We start from the raw sequence: 22,420 nt of genomic DNA, 5'->3' as shown, positions 1-22,420 counted from the left end.
ACTGTACAGTGCCTCAGAGTCACAAATTATTGTGTATATACAATATTCTCATTTCATTTTAGGAGAATGAACCGAATGTGTCCATTCCAGGGGATATGTATGGAGTTTGCTTTTTGATCCACTATTTTTTTTTTTAAGATTTTATTTATTCACGAGAGACACATGGAGAGAGAGAGGCAGAGACACAGGCAGAGGTAGAAGCAGGCTCCATGCAGCGAGCCCGACGTGGGACTCAATCCCTGGTCTCCAGGATCAGGCCCTGGACTGAAGGCGGCGCTAAACCGTCGAGCCACCCGGGCTGCTCTTAATCCACTATTTTTTAAAGTTTAAAGTTAATGATATATTTTTAAGAGACGCGTTGAATTAGAAATATATAACATATATATATATAATTGTATATTTATAAGTAATAATTCTTAAAGTTACTTAAATATAACCTTTTTCATAAATTTGTTGTATTTCACCTAACTTTTTTATTTTTTGTTTCTTTTCCCCACACTGTGACTTCAGCCTATTTGGAGACATTGTAAACTGTTTCTACTCCAGTAGGTGTCAGGCTCTCACAGTGTGCAAACCAGAAAGCCTCAGAAAAGGCAGGCTAACAGATGCTATGATGCTTAGCTCTATACTTACTCTAGTTGTTCCTGTAAACTAACTCTTTTAGCATTTTGTCTTAAATAATAGATGTTTAAAGTAATATTTTCATATTAAAAAAAGCCCAAAGGTGTGGAAATACAAAAGTTTCTCATTTAACCACCTAGGACTATATAAGCACTCCTTAAAATCTAGCATGTATAATAGAGTATGTATTTATATATTCAATAGTAATTTAGAGAGGAGAAATATGAAAGGAATGAAATAAAAGGAAATGATTAATGAGAAAAAATTAAGACACAGAATGTACTCCACTGAGTGTTAGTTTTCACTGGCAGTAATCTAGTAGATGCATTTATTTCCCGAAGAAATTAAAAAAATATACTGTAACATAATGGTGCATTTCTCTTGAGAATTTTATAGCTTGTGAGAGCAATCCCTTTGTATTCTATTAGGTCTGATAATAACTTTGCAAAATACACATGACATAGATCAAATGTTTGTGTCCCACTAAAATTTACATGTTAAAATCCAAATGTCCAATATAATAATATTGGGACTGGGGTCATTGGGAGATGGCAGTGCCTCTTGATGGGATTAGTGCCCTTATTAAAGAGGCCTTAGAGAGATTCCTCATTCCTTTTATCATGTTTGAAATCTGGAAACCCAGAAAAGGGCTCTCCCTTGCCCATGTTAGTCTCAGATGTCCAGCATTCAAAACTGTGAGAAATAAATTTCTGTTGTTTATAAACCACCCAGTCTGTATTATTTTGGTCTAGCAGCCACAAGGAACTGAGACAACATATAAATTTAACTGATCAAATTTTTCACACATAAAACCTACCCATAATTCAAAGATATAAGCAGCAAAATGCACATTATATTAGTAGAATTAATTTAATGGTTAGTTTTGCAATTTCAAGCATTATGTTTTTAAATGTGGTGCTTAAAATGTTTATTTACAAGTGGTCTAGTGAAAAAAGAACAAGTGGTCTAGTGAAAGATCTTGGAGAACTTACCATTTTATACATTATATTAGAAGTCATAATTCATTTAAAGTAAACTACCTATTTGTGCATAAAGCAAGTTATATAGCTTATGGGAAAAGAATAAAGTTCTAAAAGAAAGGTCATTAAATTTAGCAAATAAAATGTTCATCTTGCTTGATATTCAACTTTTATTTTGCTTCTGGAATCTTTCATTAACATTTTACCCTATTGATGACCCTTATGTATATAAAATAGCATAATAAAAAGTAGAAAACTCTCTGACTAGCCATAGTTGCCGCTAACTTTTGGATGGATGTGAAGTTCAAAGCAGAGATTAAGACTAGAGATATAAATTTGTAAAATATAGAAATATGGACACTTGGCTAAGGGGAGTTTTTTGTTCATTTTTATTTGTTTGTTTGTTTTAAAATACAAGGGAGGGGAGAATAGAACAGAATAGAGAACCCAGAAATGGAGAAATGGATCCACAACTCTATGGTCAACTAATTTTCAACAAATCAGGAAAGAATATCTTGTGGAAAGAAAAGAAACAAAACAGATGAACAAAGGGGAAGGGGAAAAAAAGAGATAGGGAATCAAACCACAAGAGACTCTTACCTACAGAGAAACTTGAGGGTTACCAAAGGGGATATGGAGGGTGGGTTGGACAGATGGGTGATGCATATTAAGGAGGGCGCTTGTGATGAGCACTAGGTGTTATATGTAAGTGATGAATTACTAAATTCTACTCTGAAACCAAAAAAAGAAAAAAAATAAGAAAAGCAATGTTCCCATTTTCAGGGGATATATGTTCTATTGTGGAAAAACAAAAGATACAACCATCTACATAAATAAATCCAATATTTTCATGTGAGTGCCATGAAGAAAAAGATAAAGGTGATACAATAAGAACAGCAAATTTCCATATGGGTAATTAGATGTAATCAGGGTAATATCCCTCTCATCGAGGAGGGATATTAAAGCTAAAGGTGTATGAGGAAAAGAATTCTCTCTTTCCATATACTGAAAGAAGAGCATTCTAGCAAGAATGAACAGGAAGCTTCCTTGAGATGCATACAAACTGAACAAGTTCAGTACCCAGGGAGAGGGCCTGTATGGCTGGAGGAACGGAGGTTGAATGAACTTAGAGTGTGATGATGATGGGATCATGGAGATAGGGGTCATAACAAGCAAGACTCTGTGGGCCACAGTGAAGATTTAGGATTTTATTCTAAATAGAATGGAAATCTACTGAGTGATTTTTAGCAAGTGTGCCAAATGCTAAAGTCCACAGATTTGAAGACAATATCTCTGAAATCAAGAATACATTTTAAAATCATTGGTATTTTTCACTCACTATTGTCAGATAGTAGTTATTGCATTGCTATAGAGACACCTTGACCAGTTTCATTTATCTTTTCATTTTAAGTATGCAAGAGTGACATGTATATATAGAAATAAAAATAACCTCTAAGAGATAAATCTAAAAATTGTAAGAAATAGTGATATATTTTTCTTATTAGTATGATAAATAATATCACAAAAGATGAAGTCTTACATCAAAAGAAATGCATTATTTCAATTTAAAAGTTTAAACACCTTAAATTTACACAATGATATATGTCAAATTTATTTATTTATTTTTAAGTTTAAAGAATCTCTTGCTTGTGTGGAACATGGATTACAAGGGGCAAGAGTGGTCACATGTGGACAAGCTACGATTCCTATGGGGGATAATGATGGCTAAGAAAGGAGAGTATAGGGAAGATAGAGAGGGATTGGGGATATAGTAGAGGGAGTACCAATAAGACTTCTTGATAGATTAGATAAAAGCTGGGAGGGAAAGACAAATGTCAAGGATATATCCAGGGTTTCTAGTTACAGAACTAGAGATTTAATGGATGGTGAAGATTCACATATATGTAAGCAGGGGTTGGAATTGTGGGAGAACTTAAATAGGCAATGACATCTATCAATACCTCATATTACTTAGTATGCTCTTAGGGGAGGCTTACTCACCTTCAGAGTAGGCCATTCACTCTGTTACATACTCCTGTAAGCTTCATTCAGAATGTTTACTACCCTTTGGATTCAATATCAGCATTTGTGATTCACTGTTTTTCTTTCCAATGTTCTTACCTCTGGACTGTAGACTCCATGAAGGCAGAAGAGGTGGCAGTTTTTGTTCACTATTTTACCCTCAGCACAAGTATAATGCTGGAGACAAATTAGGTCCTCAGCAAATAATTGTTCAATGTATAAATATGTTAATTCTATTTTTTTTTATCCTGCTTATTTCAAAGTGCTTGATCACTGACCAACAACCACTCTACCAGATAGGAAACCACAGCTCTAGGGTAACCAGGAATTTCTGCAGCACTAAATTGAGAGAAAGTACAAGATGAGACAAAAATATGCCAGAAAAATCTTTAGACAGAGGTATTCCTTTTACTTAGAATCACTATAAAATTCCAAGGGCAGTAAGAAACAAACACAACGTAACAACAACAAAAACCTAAAATGAATCCGCTAGATTTCATCATAGAGAAATAAGAATATTTCTTTGGGGAGGATTCCTCTTTATATTCACATATTAATCTCTAAATTTTGCATCCAGCTTGTTAAATATTTATTGTGTACCTATTATAAACCAGAGACTTTGCTAGCATTCATAATATGTCTCCATAAGAAAGGAGATCACAAAGTTCACTCTAATTATAATACACTACTGTAAGTGTAGTGATAGAAGAATTCAAGGAGAGCTCTATTAAAGTTAGAAGGGCCACCTGACAGCCTGAGAAGGCTTCCTGGAGCTATTATTATTGGGTGTAAAGGAAGTAGATGATGAGAAAAAACCATGTTAGCCAAAGGGACAAGGGACAAGCAGGGTACAATGATAGGTTTAATGAATAGCATATTGTAGACCAGAGACTCACAAATTTTACTGGCCAGCAAGTCACAGAAGACAATGCTGGGGAGGTAGGCAGAAGTCAGATCAAGGATGACATTGTATAACTAATTGGGTAAGGATCTGGGCTTTATTCCGGAAGCAAGGAATATCCTCTGAAGACTCAGAAGCAGGGAAATAAACTCGTAACTCTCATTTACCCACTTGGGAGAACAGACTGCACTTGCTAAAGGAGTATAGTGTAGGGGTTGAAAGTTATGTCCCTGAAGCCAGCCAACCCGAGCTTGAATCTCTGCCCTGAGATTGACTTTTAAGTGATCTTAGTTAAATTACTTAATCTCTCTTAATCTTCTTCATGGAGTTATGATAGAGATTAAATAATTGAAAAGTGCAATACAGAGCAATACAGTGCTAGGAACAGGTGTCATAAAGTGTTTGCTATTGTTATTATTTCCTAATCAAATGAAAAAATGAAAGACTTCATCAAAGCTTCTTTGCGTCAGCATTGTGTCCATAAGGCATGGAACTGTTTTCTCTAGCACCATTTCAATTGCATGGCAAACAAGTAATAAATCTTGGACCTGATGGAAAGCATTACCAAAAGAAAACCTCAGGCTTTCCAGGGCCTCAGGCTATTGAATAAGTACAGTCAGTACTTTTCTCTAGAAAAAATTTAAATTATTTTCATTGGAAAATCCATGGAGTAAGTTCTCTTCAGCGGGTTACACCTTAAATATCGTTTCCTCCTAACACATATTGAGTTTTTAAAAACCTGAAGATATGTTATTGCTTACTTTTTACAAGATACATCCATGCAGGCAGAATCATTCTTAGTTTTACAATTTTATATATCCTTAGAAACTAGAATAGTCTTAGGCACATAATAAAACAATTAGCATTTATTTAAAAGCTAGCATTTCTCAAATGATCAATTACTAGTTCTAATTATGAAGCAATTATATGCCACTTTCTATATAAAACTTAAGTGACATTTTAGTGTGAATTTTCCCTTTCTTGTTTTGATTATATTTCATATTCTATTGAAAAATCTCTTGATGACAGCATCTTTCAAAAATTCATGATCATTTTCAATGAGTGCCTAAGAGTTCTATATAATTGGTTTGAAAATAAAATTATAGAGTCTAATAAAATATGACTAATAGAAATGATCATATATGTGGCATGGCATTTGCTATCATTATTTAATAGACCACATTCTGTTGCCCCTTAACATGAAAATGTTTAATTCATATCTGTCAAAATGTCTGTTATAGGGAAAGTTTATCCAACCCTAAGTTGGACATTTTGTAATCTTTAAGTTTGGATTGTTCTAAATTCCACTAAGTATTTAGTTTAAAGCAGATTTACTTATATATTTTAAAAAATTCTATAACCTCTGAATACATTACATTTGAATCTATTGACTTCTTTCCAGTGTCTCCTTATATTTATATCAACAACAACTTTGACACAATACCTTTCACAGAGCAGGTGTAAGCTCCTATCATTAACTTAAACTATGTTATATAGTTAGTATGATCTTTAACTTAACTAAGATCCCAAGGCATTATCTGATGTCTTGAAATTATTTTATTCCAGGTAAAAGGTATTTGAAAGTTTAGTTTCATAACACTAAACTACTAGCATTCCAATCAGATCACTCTGAACATTAAACGAATAAAAACATTGACTTGAATTTCTCACAATACTTTTTTTTTATTAGTATGATTTTTTTTGGTCCTTTTGCACGTCTTCTTTAACAATCCTTTTTAAAGTTTTATTCTTTTTACTTCAACAGTTCACATAGCATTTGCTTGAATTTTAAATCAAAATCAACTTGAAAAATTGGCTTTTCTATTCATCACATTCATGATAATGGCATAACTCAACATAACAGTACTAGTAAACTATGTTTCTTACCACCTGTTCTTTGAGAAGGAGGCATCTAAGTATATCTGATTAATCTGAACCTTGCACAATCACCCCATGAAGTTGGTATTTTTATCTGTACTTCCTATACTATATTTGTATTTTACATATAAAAAAACTCCTCTGTTTCAGGGAGCTCAATTAACTTGCTCAAAGTCACAAAACTAGGCAATACTGGAGACATGATTCCACCCCAGCTCTCCTTGGCTTGATCTTCATAACTATACCCTCCATAGCCAGGCTATGTCAGTTTTTAAATCCGTTCATTTCCCAACTGTATTGTCATTTTTTCTTTCATGTTGTGGGTGTCCTGAGCACCGCCAACGTATCCTTGAGTTGAATAAACAACTAACAGTCACTGTGGTGTTACATTGTTAGTGAATATCTCAAGTAAAAGCCCTTTTATAAGTGACTTTGATTGGTTCAATTAAAACAAAATTGCTCCATTTTTTTGTTCATCTTTTTTCCATTAGATAAAGTAATGCTTAATTACCTTATCTAACTGAAACGTGATCCAATTTCATCTTGAACATGAAAACATTTTCTGAGAGTGAGACAATTTAACTGTTAGCTTACAATCTTACAGACTTTACAGTTAGGGAGAGACAAGAAAAGAAAAGACTGTTTCTTACTTTCCTCTTGTTGTTTCAAAACTTGATTTTTGAGAGTTGGTTTTCTGGCTTCCACTGCTGTCACCTCTGCTGAGGTAGGTTTCCCGTGGTGATCGATTCCCCATGCTGCCTTCAATGGAATTGGGAGCAATCGCTTGTTGGTTCGACTTTCTGATGAAGGTCTGAAGAAATTTCAGTGTAGAGTTGGTAAGGACCACTGACTCTGCTCTTGGATTCAACTGGAGGCTAGGGTTGACTGGGAGGGCAGGAGTCTGTAACTTCAGCAGCCCTTCTGTCTTCCCTGTGGATGTGAGAGTTTGGCTTCTCATAGCCTCAGGAGGTGTGCCTGTCTCTGAAGGAGGCAGTGTGGATTTTAGAAGACTCTCTTCAGAGGTTCTTGCCTCAGGAATTGTGGCTATCTCAGCTGATGTGATCTGAGGGGTTGGTAGCATTTTATTTTGAGAAACTGTAGCAGAGGCTATGTTCTCCTGGGAGCTTGCATCCTCAGGGGTAGTCCAAGTGTCAGTGGTGTCGATAAGCCCAAAGCCCCCATTCCATAAACTAAAAAACAGAATAAATAGCCCTGCTCCCTTCATCTCAGTAGTTTGAAGTGAGAAAGCTCATGTGAAATTGGGAGATATAGTCCTCCTAGTCTTTTCAACAGCTGCTTCCACACTGAATCCGCTAAGACACGGTTTTGCCAATTTGAGATGTGTAGAGGAAATAGGTCTCTGTGTTTTGTAGTGGACTCAGGAAGTTTGATTTCCTGTTTCTGTAGGTTTTGTGTGATCTGTGACCTCTGGTAGGATGGATCTATGGAGGTGGTGAAGGGTTTCTGACGAGGCTAAGGGTAAATGGGAAAACAGGCAATTATTATCAGGAAAACCAATGAGAAAAACATGTCCTTTCCTACGTCCACTCATGTTTCATTTGTTGCTGATTTTGAAGAGAAATTTCACATTGATGACAGGGAGTATGGAATTTTGTTTGGATGAGCTGAATCAAGGAATTTAACATTTTGTTCTACTACACAGGGAAATTGAGAAAAAATATGTGACATTCTTTTCCATTGTGCCCCATCCAGAGAATCACATTTTGTTCAAGTGCTTACACACATGCACATACATAAACAAAAACTCATTGATAGAGTCTCTAACCTTTTATGCATCACAAGCCAAATTATGAAAAAATGTTTATATACCCCTATTTTTATAAATATAGTTCAACCAAAGCATTACTTGAAGTTATTCTCAATGGGAAAAAAATGTTATTCTCGATGATGAGTGATAACAAAAAAGAAAAGTATAAATTATTGAGTTATACAGGTATACATGGAACTCGTTTTAAATTCTGCTCTCAGAACTTCTACCAGAACCAGTTAATGGAATGAATAATCAGAATTTTGGGTAATAATGGATGAAGAAAAAAATGAAGTCACATGAAAATAAATTCGAATAGAATCATATATAATGCTTTTGTACTTTTGCTGTGGTGCAAAAATATATTAGCTGCAGATAATAGAGAGCTAAATTGATCAAAGACTTTCTTATGGTTGTTTTCCTAGTAGAGATGCTTCATGGGATTTATGATTTCACTACTAAAGCAAATCTCTGATTTTCAGGCTTCAATTAAGCTCTCTCATCTGTAAAAAAAAAATTCCACAGCAGACTCTTTGGACATATAAATAACATGTTATAACAGTTCATCCATCCATTCATTCTTTCAGTAATTACCCAACCATCAGTCAGCTTCAGCAAGGTACTCTCTTAGGTGCTGAGATTATAAAGCAAGAGTATTCTTGGCTCTCTATTTGCTTATGGTCTATTATATTATCTGAAAGCTAAATCTATGTATAACTAATCTTTCTGCTAATTTTTGTGCCAGGCATTAGGCTCTTGCTGAATATTCATAGAAGTTTTTCTTTCAGAATTGGATAACCGGAAACCTCTTGCCTGTTGGGTTATATACTATTGTAGATATATACTTCAGTCCCTAATCCTGTATACAGAGCACCAGGCCTAATTTTTCTCTGAATTATTAACTAGTTGGTCTTAATACTTTTTCTCCCCTTAGTTTTTGCCATTTATTTCTACAAGTAAATTGTTGTCAAATTAGAGACACATAATATGAGGTTATTTAAACTAAGACACATATTAATCAGCAGCAACCCCAATTAACTTTGGTATGAACTACAAGGCTCTGTTTCTTGGATATACTACAAAACAATCCTACAAGCCTTGCATTAGTAAAAGAGCAAATAGTTCCAGCACAGACAATCCAGACAGCAATTCATCACTAAAAAGGGCAACGAAACTGCCTAATTTTCATAATACAACATGTTTTTTTCAATACTAAAGAAAAGACAATACAGCATCTCTATCTGTAAAAGACACAAACAACTAGCCTTGGCTGAGAGCAAACTAAAAATTCAGAAAAATTAAAAATTTTCTACTTAGTGTACAATTTAAAATCCATTCTTCTAGATTAGGAAAAGTAGATGAATAGACTATCCTGAAGTTTAAAAAACAACCAGAATAATGGCACACAAAGATTTTTTTTCTTCTTTCATGGTTTGTAAAACACATCTTGATCCTGTTCAGGACAAGTGAATTTCAGTGGTAAAGGGTCACTCATTGGATCTATAACTGGTAACAAATAGCTCTCAAACGGTAATAAAAACTGAACCGAGCTAAGCAATTCATTTTGCTCTTGTAAGGTATTGACCAATAATGACTTTTGGTTACCCTCTTCCTAGCTTACAAATGACCTTGTGATCAAAAGGCTAAAGGTTCTGTATCTCATTATCAATCCACCAAGCCATCTTTCCATGTAACTCCCTCGAGAATCCCGAGCTCATTTAGAGGTTTTAGGTGTATGGATCATCCTGTAATTGGAGACATAAAATATCTGTACTCCAGAGACTGTCAGAGGCCTAACCTCAAATTCTGCTTTCTCAGACTCATTAATACTCATCAAATAGCAATTAAGAAAAATAATATCCCTGCGATTACTGCCTAGAGAGTACTCAATCCATTCTTCTAGCTATTTTAAATACTATCTGTGGATTAAACTATACCATCAGAGTTTTATATACATGTATCCCATCATTTTGCTACACCTCCCCATTGCCCACTAGCTTGCTTACAGTATGTTTTACCTTACTGCCATTTATTCACTTTGAGTAATTTTATAAGAAAAGAACTATGAAACTCATTATATTATATGCTATTAGGAGGATTTTTTGGTCATTTTTCATTGTATCATAGACATAGGATTGAATACATATTGCAAAATGAGTTCTCTCTAGATAATGAGATACTGGGTTCATTATGTTTTTATTTTTCCCTTATAATATGCATTAGTCAATTTTCTAATCACTAGGAAAAACCAAAAAAACTTTATTATGTTGAAATAAAAATATAAATGAGTTAAAAGAGAATCTTAGATTAAAGATTTCATTGTCCATGTTGTTATATATTACTTAAAGCCACTTTTATGGGTGTAAGAGTATCGTTTTCCTTTCTTTAAAATTTCAATTCACTCTGCCAACATATAGTATAACACTCAGTGTTCATCCCATCAACTGCCCTCCTTAGTGCCCATAACCCAGTCACCCCATCCCTCCACTCTCCTTCCCTCTACAACCCTTTGTTTCCCAGAATTAGGAGGCTCTCATGGTTTGTCTTCCTCTCTAATTTTTCCCCACTCAGTTTCACTCCTCCCTTATAGTCCCTTTCACTATTTCTTATATTCCACATATGAGTGAAAACATATAATGATTGTCCTTCTTCATTTGACTTGTTTCACTCAGCATATGGCTGTAAGAGTATTATTCCTTGTAGAATGTTGGGGTGTAGAGTAACTAGATTAATAGGATTTCTTAGCAGCTTCTTTGTTTTCTTTTCACATGAGAAATTCTTATTTTTAAAAATAGTTTAAAACTTTTAAAATAATATTTCATTATAACCTTATTCCATAAATTGTCAGTGTCAAAAATAATCAGAGAAAACAATGTTCTAAGCCTTTTTCAATTTTACGTTGCTTGAAAATATTGAAAATCTGTTGAATGTATATATAGACAAACGGAGTTGTTCATGGGCTAGGGGAGGGAGAGAAACAGATTTAAGTGAGATTTTGATAAGCCATACAATGTACTAGATAAGTTAAATTTGGCATATTATTTAATTATTACATAGAATACTTAATAGGTAAGTATTCTACTCTCATTTTGCTGATAAAAAAATAAGCTTAAGGAAGTTAAATAATTTCCTAGAGTAACACACTAGTAATTGACAGAGCAGATATTTATGTCTTATTCTGATTCTTTCCACCATCTATTATAAACCCCATAAAAGACGTAGAAAACTTCTAAATTCACAGAAATTTGAGGAAAATAATTGCCGTTGTCTCAAATTCAATCCTCAATGATTTTTAACTTCTTTATTTTTGCTTCTATCTCACAGCTAAAATGTGTATTGAGGTACACTAATAATTTAATGACTTCAATTAGTTTAAGGAATTAGAGGGGAAATTTTGTGTTTTTATAAGTTTGCTTTTAGTCTAAACTTTTCTGTTTGTTTGCTTTTTTTCTCTTTGGTTGGGTGCCTTTTTCAATTTCTGTGCAGTATTGTAAGGGATGACATTGCCTTATTTTCGGCAGCACAATACTACACTTCTTTTATTTGTTAGAATGGAACCTCCCCAACATCTAGAACAGTGCTTAGTTGGCATTCAATAAATATTTGTTAAATAAATGAATGAATGGATGAAACTGTGACTGTACTTCAGTAAAAGCACCTGTCAGAGGGCTAAAAAGGGGATCTATTTTTCTAACTCATAGCCACACAAGAGAAACAAAAAACAGTCTAAATGAGCATGATATACTTACTTTACAAATAGAATTTCAGAAGTCTCCTAAAATACCCCTTCAACCAGATTGTCTTTTGTAAATCTGTCCTACATAAAATTTAGAAAGCCCATTATTTTTACCTCACCTGTTTTCAAAATATATTTTAAGTAGGTTATTTTGAAGCTATCACAGGCAAATGAGGATCAAAGCAAAGCCTAAGAGCTGTGTAATAAAGGATAATGAAGCAGTGGTAACACTAGAGAACAATCTAAGGTATGTGAACAAATTAGAATGAAGAACAAAATTTAGGTCTTAGTGGGTTTGTAGGATAACATAGTTTGTCTTAATATTAGATTTTTAACTTTATAATTAAGAACATAAAAAACACATTGATAAAACAAGATAAAATATTCCTCATAAGCAAATGTCTATATTGATAGTTTGCAACATTATCCTAATGCTTAATTTAAATTTCCCATGTAAGTAGAGCACTACACTTCAAATGAATTAAGACTAACTTCTTTTGAGAATTTTAGAAAGAAAAATATTTCATTTCCCAATTTACATCTGTTGAGTGACTTCTCCCAAAAATATGGAATAGATATAATTTTCCATTATTCTTCCTGCTAAGTACATCTAAAAATCCTGCACAGTAGTTATAAAACAAACATAAGAAGACTCAGAAAGGTAGAGAAATAAAGGTAGACTGGCTCGGATGATCCCAGGAACAGTACAACACTGAGTTCTCTGAATTTTCTTTTTGTCTCTTTTCCAGTGCTGGAGAATTTGTCAAACTAGAAACACCAATGACACAAACAACAAAAGCCCCAAGAAAGCCAAAAAGGACTTAAAAATGGCCAGCTCAGAAAGACAGTAATCTATTCAGACAATAGCTGCACTACCCCCACCAAACACCACAGAAAAAATGTGATCCCATCTCCACCCTTGCCAGCAAAGACTGAACGAAGAGCCTTAGACTTCTACCCTCATAATGTTGCAATAAGGTGTCAGCTCACATCCCTCCCTTGGGTGTCAGAAAAGGCCAATACAGAAGCCAGGAATTTCATCATTGAAGGAGCTCTATTGACTAGTCAGTGCTATCACCCTACAAGGGCTGGGTAAAGGGCAAGAGGACTGGGGAAAAAAAAGAAAAAAAGCTTTGAGGCATTCCAGGTCCTCACTAAGTACACTTCAATGGTCCCCAAAAGACTGGAGATAAGGCAAAAGTTCAGAGAGATATCTTCATGGTGAAAAAATTCATATGTAGAAAAATAAGACAACCCACCAAAGATTTTTAAAAAGTGGCTTCTTACTACAAAGTATGAGGTCTCCCCCGTGTAATAATCACTTCTTCACCCCACTGATGAGGGAGGAATTCCCACCCTAGGGTTAAGGCGGTAGCTGACACCGGATGGATAAGATTGGCAGCAGTTCATATGACAACATCATCTATCAAACAGGGCCACACATAGGTAGCACTCAGAAACAGAGTGAACAACTAGGGCTATATGAAACAGGCTTTGTAAAAATGAGAGGGTGGGCTGTCTCCTGGCTTTGATGGGAGGATGCACTTGGCTTGTTTAAATAATTCTACAGCTTGGCAGGGAATTGAAACCCACTACTTAGAGACAAGCAGGAAATGTGCTTGGTCCCTTTGATAAGGAGGATTGTTTAACCAGAGTCCCTTATCCACCAGAACAAAGTGGGGAAGGCAACTTGTGGTTAGGCCATCTAAGGCCTTCTGTGTTTCACATGTCAAGGCAGTACATAATATTGCACCTTAATTTTAGACCTTATACCACATACAGTTCAGAGAGCCTTTTTTTCTGTGTTGTAAGGGTAAGAACTCTCTGGAGTTTTGTCTGTGTTCAGAATGCTTAGTTTGAAGGAAAATCCTGATCATGCTGTCAAAGTATTTAAAGGCTATGTTCAGTTAAAACCAATAAAAGATAAAACAACTTTAGTCTAGATTAGATCTAGCTCAACTACAAATTGATGACTCAGCCCCCACACTAAAGGCCTGACAGGACTAAGGTTATGCTCTTATCTGAGACAAAGTTTATTTACTACAGTTCTTTTACACGTAATGCTTCTCAAAAATTATGAGACAAATGAAGGAATAAGAAAATATGACCCGTAGTCAAGAAAGAAAACATCCTCAGACAAATATTCTGGAAAGATTGAGATATTAGGTATATTAGAAAGACAAGTTAACATAACTATGACAGAATGTGGTAGCGAATGCAGGCAATATGTCTGACCACAAAGAGAATTTCAGCAGAGACAAAATTGTTAAAAACATTAAATGGAAATGCTAGATATAAAAAAACATGATATCAAAAATAGAAAACTCATTTGATAAGTTTAATAGCACAGTGGAAATATCAAAGAAAGTAATTAGCTAATTTGAAGACAGGTAAAAAAAAATTATCCAAACTGAAAGACAAAAAAGGTAAATGTGTAGATGAAAGAAAGGAACAGTGCTGGAGATCTGTGAGACACTTTCATAAGTATGACATACATATAATTGGAGTACATAAAGACAAAAATAAAGGAGAAAAGAGAAATTAGAACAAAAGATAAATTTTGAAAGGTAATAGATAAAAATTCTCCAAAATTGATAAAGCACATCAATTCAAACATCAAGAAGTTCAGAAAACCCCAGGAAGGAAATTATGCCTAGGCATATCATAGGTAAAATCCTGAAACACCAAGAATAAAAAGAAAATATTGAAAGCACTCGATAATTTAAAAAAAATCATATTACATAAAGAGTGGAACAGTTATGGCTGACTTTTCATTAAATATAGTCAATGTGAGATGAAGCCAAATGACATCTTTAAAGATTTCAAAGAAAAAATGAAATCTGTTAGTTTAGAATTATACAGCTAATAAAAATATCTGTCAAAGGGGAAATAAAGATATATTTATTAGGCAAACCCTGAAAGAATTAGTCTCCAGAAGACCTGTATACCAATATATTGACAATTTAAATGAAATGTATATCATTAAAAGTGATAGAGACGTAGAAACAAAAATCTAAAAAGCTCCATTCATAAAAACAACTTTCCAACAAAGAAAACTCCAGGCCCAAATAGCTTCCCTAGCAAATTCTAACAAAAATTTAAGGAAGAAATACCACAAGTTTTCACGAAGTTTTATCGAACATAGAAGAGGAAATAATATATCCCAGCTCAATTTATGCAGCCAGAAAAACACGAATACCAACTATTACAATGCCAAATATTTCAATAAAAATAAAACCACTGACTAATATCCTTCACAGACATGAAAACAAAATACTCTAACTAAATTGCACTATGTAAAAGGCTAATATATCATAACCACATGGAGATTATTCCAAGAATTCAAGGTTGAGTTACATTTAGAAATCGAGCAATGTAATTCACCATATTAGCAAAAGAAAATAAGTTAACTTTTAAAAAGTATGTGTATGTGTCTAAATAAGTACAGCAAAAGCATTGAACAAAATTAGATACTGGTTTATTTTTTTTCAGAGGTTTTATTTATTTATTAATAGAGACAGAGAGAGAAAGGCAGAGACACAGGCAGAGGGAGAAGCAGGTTCCATGCAGAGAGCCTGAGGTGGGACTCGATTCCGGGTCTCCAGGATCACTCCCTGGGCTGCCGGCGGCGCTAAACCGCTGCACCACCAGGGCTACCCTAAATACTGGTTTATATTAAAATACCTCTGCACACTAGAAATAGTAAAGCATCAACAAGACATGTGCTGATAACATCTTTATTAATCATGAAACTTTAAATGTTTTTCCCCCAATATAAAAAACAAGTAAAAATGTTTGCTTTGACAACTTCTATTCACTATTGTGCTGGAAATCTTGGCCATTCCAACAAGGTAAACAAAAGAAACAAGCATAGTGACTAGAAAGGAAAAAGTGAAATGCTTTTATAAGATGGCATAACTATGCACACAGAAATTCCATAAAATCTTCAAAAAAAAAATCCTACAAATCAGTGAATTTAGGCAATTCACAATATAATGGGTGCAAAATAGTCCAGAAATTTTTTAAAAGAACTGAATTGAATTGCTCACACTATCTGATTTTAAGATTTAGTCTATAATAATCAGAACAGTGTAATATTGGTGTTTCAAATAATGTAAGGGTAAGAGAGTTTTCTCTTAAAATAGAACACTTGAAGAAAAGAGTGGGCCAAGGAATCAATCCACAATGATTTTGAGAAAAAGCACTGTCAATTCAATGATGATGATCATAATAATAATAATAATAATAATAATAAATCTTTTAAAAAATATTTTATTTGAGAGACAGAGAAAATGAGAGAGAGAGAGAGAGAGAGCAGGAACAGGGGGGAGGCTTAAAGCGAGAGGGAAAAACAGACTCCCCACTGAGCAGGGAGCCCAATGTGGAACTCTGGAATCATGACCTGTGCTGAAAGTAGATACTTAACCCACTGAGCTACCCAGGTGCCCCCTACCAACATCTTATTAACAAAAGATACAGGAGCAAATAAATATGTAAATTTTAAAAATGAAATTTCACCTCTAATACACTTTAAACTTAAACTTAAGATGGATCATATACTAAATACTAAATAAAAACTAATCATAACCTTTAAGTAGCAAACAGAATAGCTTCATGATCTTAAAAAAGATTTCTTTGATGGGGCACAAAAAGTATGCACCATAAACAAGGTGATACATTGAACCTCTTCAAAACTAAAAGCTTCAGCTATTTAAAGGACACAATTAAGAAAATGAATAGCAAGCCCTACACTGAATAAAAATCATAAGCATTTATATATTTAAACAAATTACTCATCCAGAATATAAAAGAAATTCCTATAAATCAATTATAAAAATACAAACAATCCTATTAATAAATTGGCAAAAGCCCCTTGAACAGACACATAACAAAAGAAGATGTACAAATGGCCAACATATACCTGAAAAGGTGCCTGATATATTCAGTTATCAGAGCAAAGCAAAGCAATTAAAACTATAATTAGGTGCCATTTCTCAGACATTAGAAAAACTAAAAGTAAAAAACAAAAACAAGGTTTTTGTTTCCAAGTGCTGGAAGGGAATAAGGTAATCAGAATTTCACGTATTTCCAGTAGAAATATAAAATGGTACCACCACTTTGGAGAATTGTGTGGCAATTATGAAGTTGAAAGTGATGTGGGAAATAAAGGCAAAGGAAATGTAGCTTAAATTGAAATCTCCTACAGCTGGCCATGCACTGAGAGGTCCCTGAGACATGAAGAGCATATTCCTCAAGGAATTTGTGGCTGCCTTTGTGCCTTTATGTTTAAAAGTAACCTTACCATGGCAGCAGCTGGCCTTGCTTTCATATTCTTTGGAGACTGGGACCATCCCTCACCGACACTAATTAAAAAGTATATAATCAATCACTTCTCACAATCCCAGGATAGCTCTTTCTGCCCACAGATGTGGTCCCGTGAGTAGGGAAGAGGGTAAGTGGTAGGCAGGAGAGAGAGGAAGCCCCTGCCTCCCCTGACTGCCTAGGAAACTATTCCTGGCAGGTGAAGACAGTAAGACAGAGGGGAATAGAGATAAGGGAAGGGCACAAAAGTCTCAAGGCCACAAGTTTCCTAGTCAGTTCTCAATAAAAGACTGCCATTGACAACCTTCAGTGGCAACCCATTCGGGACCCCTCTTGCTCTAGAGAGCTTTTTTCTTTCTTCTCTGTTCTCACCTGCACTTAGTAAACTCTCACTTCACTTCACCCTTTGTGACCACGAGATTCATTCTTCGATTTCGTGGGACAAGAACCCTGAAATCCTGCAACAAAGTACAGGTACCTCACCTGTGACAAAGGAATTTTACACTGATGTACTTACCCAGGAGAAATAAAAACATGTCCACAAGAACATTCGTTCAAGAGGATTTAGAAAAGTCTTATTTGTAGTAGTAACCCCAAACTGAGAACAATTCAAATGTCCATCAAGAGAAGGTATAAATGAAGAGTGAAATGTCTAATAGTAAAATACAACTCTATAATAAAAAAGAATAAAATGCGGATGTATGTGAATAACATGAATGACTTCCAAATTAATATGTTGAGTGAGAGATTTGAAGCAGAAAAGAGTACCTATGTTACAGTTCTGTGTATGTGAAATCGAAGAACAGGAAATACTAATTTATGGTAAAAATCAGAAAGTAGCTTCCTCTGGGCGTAGGAGGATTTATTAGCAACAGACATGAAAGATCTGTTTGGGATAATGGAAATATTTTACATTTTGCTTTGGGTTGTGGGTACTAAGTATATACAATTGTCAAAATCAATGAATTGAATACTGAAGAGCTGAACATTTTATGGTATGTAATTTACACATTAATTTTTTAAGTGTAAGAAAAATAACTTAATAAGCTTGAAATCAAGAATGTTTGCCTCTTTTCAGCAGAGTTGATCTTTTTTAAGTATACAATCTTTCCTTTTCTAAATAAAACAAATCTAATTCTTACATCCATCTGTGAAGCAGAGATGATTTCTAGGACAGAGGGTCATCTTAAGTTGGCTTGATATTTACCAAAAATTTCATATGCCTGGAACATGAAATGGAGGATAAGAATACAGTGGGACATTAAGGAAACTTCAGTGTTAGAACCAGGACTAAAATTTAGGTTTTCTAAAACCAAGTCAGTAGTCTTTCTATACTTAACTCTGTCTTCATAATACATTCTCTTAAAACCACATAAGCCCAGTTAAATTTAGAGTTTAGACTTGTTCTAATTTTATTAATGGGGGAAAATGTTAAAGTACCATTTCAGTAACATATATTTACACACACATACACATACATATACATATATATATATATGCACATGTCTAATTACATATATCCATATTTATATTTACTGTTAAGCCAAAATATTGGTAAAAATGGTTAAATATCAAAATCATAGATTTATGAGATGCCTGAGTGGCTCAGTGGTTGAGCACCTGCCTTTGGTTTGGGTTGTGATCCCGGAGTCCTGGGATTGAGTCCTGCATCAGGCTCCCTGAAAGAAACATGCTTCTCCCTCTGTCTATGTCTCTGCCTCTCTCTTTGTGTCTCTCATGAATAGATAAATGAAATCTTTTTTTTTTTTTAAAAAAGAGCATGACTTTGTAATAAGACAGCAATAACAAAAAGACCTAATACTAAGTAGTTGAAGATAAATCCAACAATTATGATTATTGTTTTTTATCACAACAAAACCCACTTATGGTAGAAAAATGAAAAGCCAATAATATTTCTCCGTATTATAGAATTAAATTAAAGGAGAATGCTTGTTCTACTGAAATGTCATTGTAACATATAGATATCATCAAAATATGAAAGTAATCTTTCTGCAAGGGTTACTTTTCTTAAGCAGCAGGAAAGTGGTTAATATAACCCCTCAATTTAAATAAATTTAACTTAAATTTGGAGATATATCAGCTGCTGACAAACCCTCATTAGTAATAAATTTAGGAAATGGCCAGATGTCGTAAAGAAGTGTTATAATCAGAACAAAAATAACTCACAAAACACTTCATTTTCATCTGAAGTATTCTTAGTAACTTTGACACATAACTTATTATACCAAATTCCTTCATTAGTTGTATCATTACTGTTCAGTTCTCAAAAGCTAAATTATAAATCGAAAGGAAGCCTTGTGGAAATGGATTCAATATATAATTTGCAACAATACATCAGTAGATGGAAGAAGGTGGGATTATGTATCAATGCTAGATACACCATTACTAAAGTTGTAGTAACAGTGCAATAAGAATGACATTTTACATTCGCCCTGAGCAACACTGACAAACACAAAACACCTTTCATTAATATTCCTTTCTCAGGCCTTCATTAAAAAAGGAAAGAAAAGGCATATATAATTTATTCATATATTATCATTCACACAAAACGAGAACACTTGTTTTTAGAGTTAGAAGAACTCATTTTAACAAAACAAGTACACCCGATATTAATTCTCAAATTTTAAAGATTTTGTATGTCATGACTTAGAAACCTCGACATTCCCTTGGAGACCTTAATACCTTAGAATAAGCAATTCCTAAATTTAAGAAATGTGTTATAAATGTATAGCTTCAAATTTACATATGAAATTTTTAGTTTGGAAGTATGTATCTGCTAGATTAGATTTTACATTTGATTTAAATTTAGCTAGATGCTAGCAACACAACAATAAAATTAAGAAATTACCTCTCTCAGTAGTTACAGTTTGTTGCTTATCTTACAGTATGCAAATCTGCATACCACTGGTTAAATTAAAGAACCAGAAAAGGGTATTATCTGCTCAAAACATTCCTAGGAATATAGGCACAGAAATTCTCCAGATTTTCATGAAAAAGCCAACAAATAACCTTCCCTTAATTTTATCAGTGCTGCTGCCTCCAAATCCCAAGAGATAATAATCTCCCCCCTGAATACATCTAGCCTAATAAAACACAATGTTTCTCTCGTATTTTCATGAACCGCTTTCTTCTAAATCCTTTATTCTTTTTAGAACCATAGGCAGGGGGCATAGAAAGAAGGCAGCATGTCAAATGGCTGCAGGTTTGAACCCAGGATCTTTTTCTCATCTCATTCCGTCATGTACCGCTGGTATGGTTTTAGACATGTGTCTTGGTCTAGACAAGCTTCAGTTACCTCCTCTGTATTCTTCCTCCAATGATTACATGGCTCAGGGCCTATGAGACCATTGTATACAATGTAAAGTCATATATTAATAAAAGTTGGAATATTATTATCTCACAAAACCAGAGCTATACTTTACCAATCCTCTGTTTAATTTCCATTACATTTCCTCTCCTCCTACCAAGACAAGAGCCTGGACCCATCCATCCCTGCTTGTTTTAAACTTTATTCTCACTCTACACACTAGAAAACCTTCTGTATGGCTCCCCTGTTCTATTAACTCTCAATGGTCAGATGTTAGGCCAATAGAAGAACAGATTAACACTGATTTGCCTTCTCCTGACAATTATGATTGTTAGCTCATTATGCACTGATTCTGTGCTAAGCATTGCATCGAGTGCCACATAAACTAAATTAATCCTATTCAATTTCTCTAAGGCATGTGACATGTGACTCACAATCTCCATTTTACCAGGAAATCGAGTAACTGGCCAGGGTATTTACTGGAAAATGACAGAACTGCCATTTGAATCCAGATCCTTTAAGCCTACAGCTTAAACTAAACCTTCTCTCCCAGGTTAACCTAATCTCACATATTAATTTAGATTCTTAACTTTTGTTAACAATAGAAGTCAACTTCTTGTTACATTAGGGAAAGAGTAGAAACAATGAACACAGAGCTTGGTTTCAAAAGAAAGCAGCCATATTTGCAAACATACTAATTGTCTCTCCCTATGGCTTCTACACCCAGAGCAGAGTATCTGTGAAATTAAAGCAGCAACATACAACCACCAAAAAAGTAACAGTTTCATGAAACAAAGACTATTGATTTAGTAGATGAGTTAGTCTATCAACTAAAAGAATAGCCATGCAATTGACTGTACCATGAGTGATAATAACATTACAACAGTTTCCAATGAAATGCTTTTCTTCAGGCTATTTTCATAAAAAGCGTGAAATTTGACCAGAAGATTTTATCTACACACATGCCTACTGGATTACAATGTTTTGGAAAAATTTTAAAGGAAAAATGCTGTAAAATTCTTTTTCATTGTATGTTACAGAAGTGCTAACACTATTAATAACTCAAAGGTGACCAGTAATCTTGTTAGAAGCAACAATAAATAGCAAACTTCTCTCTATCTTTAGGATTTTTTTCTTTCAGGCAGAATGTTGATTAAAAAAAGAAATCATGGGTCGTTCTTACCTTAATATCCTTTGCACAGGATATATACATGTGGAAACTTCTGTGGGACTCTCTTTAGGCTGTCTCCACAAATATTCACTTGTTTGCTGAAGCAGAGAAACAGGAGCTTAAGAAGAGCAGGGGGGGAAGCACCCTTAGGAGGGCCTTGCCTTTATTCTTTCTGTGAATGCCTAGCAACAGAAGCCCAGAGACCAAGAAACTAAGATGCCTGAGGGCACTGACCCCGGCCCGCCTCCTGTCCTTTCAGTGTTGCATTTAATCCTAGATTCTTACTAAAAAGTGTTACCCAAGATGAAGGTTTAGTCACCGCTGTGATTAATGTGTTCCAAATAATGCAAGGCCAAGACTTTTCTCCAGTTTCTTGATGGCAATATATTTCGTTAATCTGTAATATTTAAGCCTGTACGAAAGCAGGCATAAGATGTAAATCATCATTTTTAAGAGTTCGACTTTTAATTCTATCGCATTTAGAAACAAGAAAAACTGTAATGGAAACTAGGGTAAACTGCTCTAGCTTTCTGATGAACACCATTATTGCAGCCCTGGGCTGCATTCCTGAGAGCATTTCAGAGCCAGCCACACCTCACTGATAAATCTAATTCTTTGCTAGAACATTCTATCGTTTCTTCTACAGCTCTTGTAAGTGGGAGGAGAATGAGTTCTTCCAAGTTTGCATCTCAG

General features: G+C 34.5%; 1 protein-coding gene across 2 annotated transcripts in view; it reads right to left on the bottom strand.

The window, feature by feature from the left end:
• Window positions 1-21,892, bottom strand: part of MMRN1 (multimerin 1) — a 73,468-nt gene extending 51,576 nt beyond the window's left edge. Inside the window, exons 1-2 of one of the 2 annotated variants that reach the window (XM_077882875.1) lie at window positions 21,740-21,892; window positions 7,053-7,875 (exon numbers count right to left, since the gene is read on the bottom strand). In XM_077882875.1, the coding sequence (XP_077739001.1) occupies window positions 7,053-7,627 (575 nt within the window). In that variant the 5' untranslated portion in view covers window positions 7,628-7,875; window positions 21,740-21,892. The remainder of the gene's footprint in view (window positions 1-7,052; window positions 7,876-21,739) is intronic. The other variant, XM_077882874.1, reaches the window with a different exon arrangement.
• Between the last annotated feature and the right edge of the window lie 528 nt (window positions 21,893-22,420).

Source organism: Canis aureus, chromosome 33, assembly GCF_053574225.1.
Source record: "Canis aureus isolate CA01 chromosome 33, VMU_Caureus_v.1.0, whole genome shotgun sequence".
NCBI classification, from domain to species: domain Eukaryota; kingdom Metazoa; phylum Chordata; class Mammalia; order Carnivora; family Canidae; genus Canis; species Canis aureus.
The sequence above is the reverse complement of the archived record's forward strand: the minus strand, read 5'-3'. Positions and strand labels throughout refer to the sequence as shown.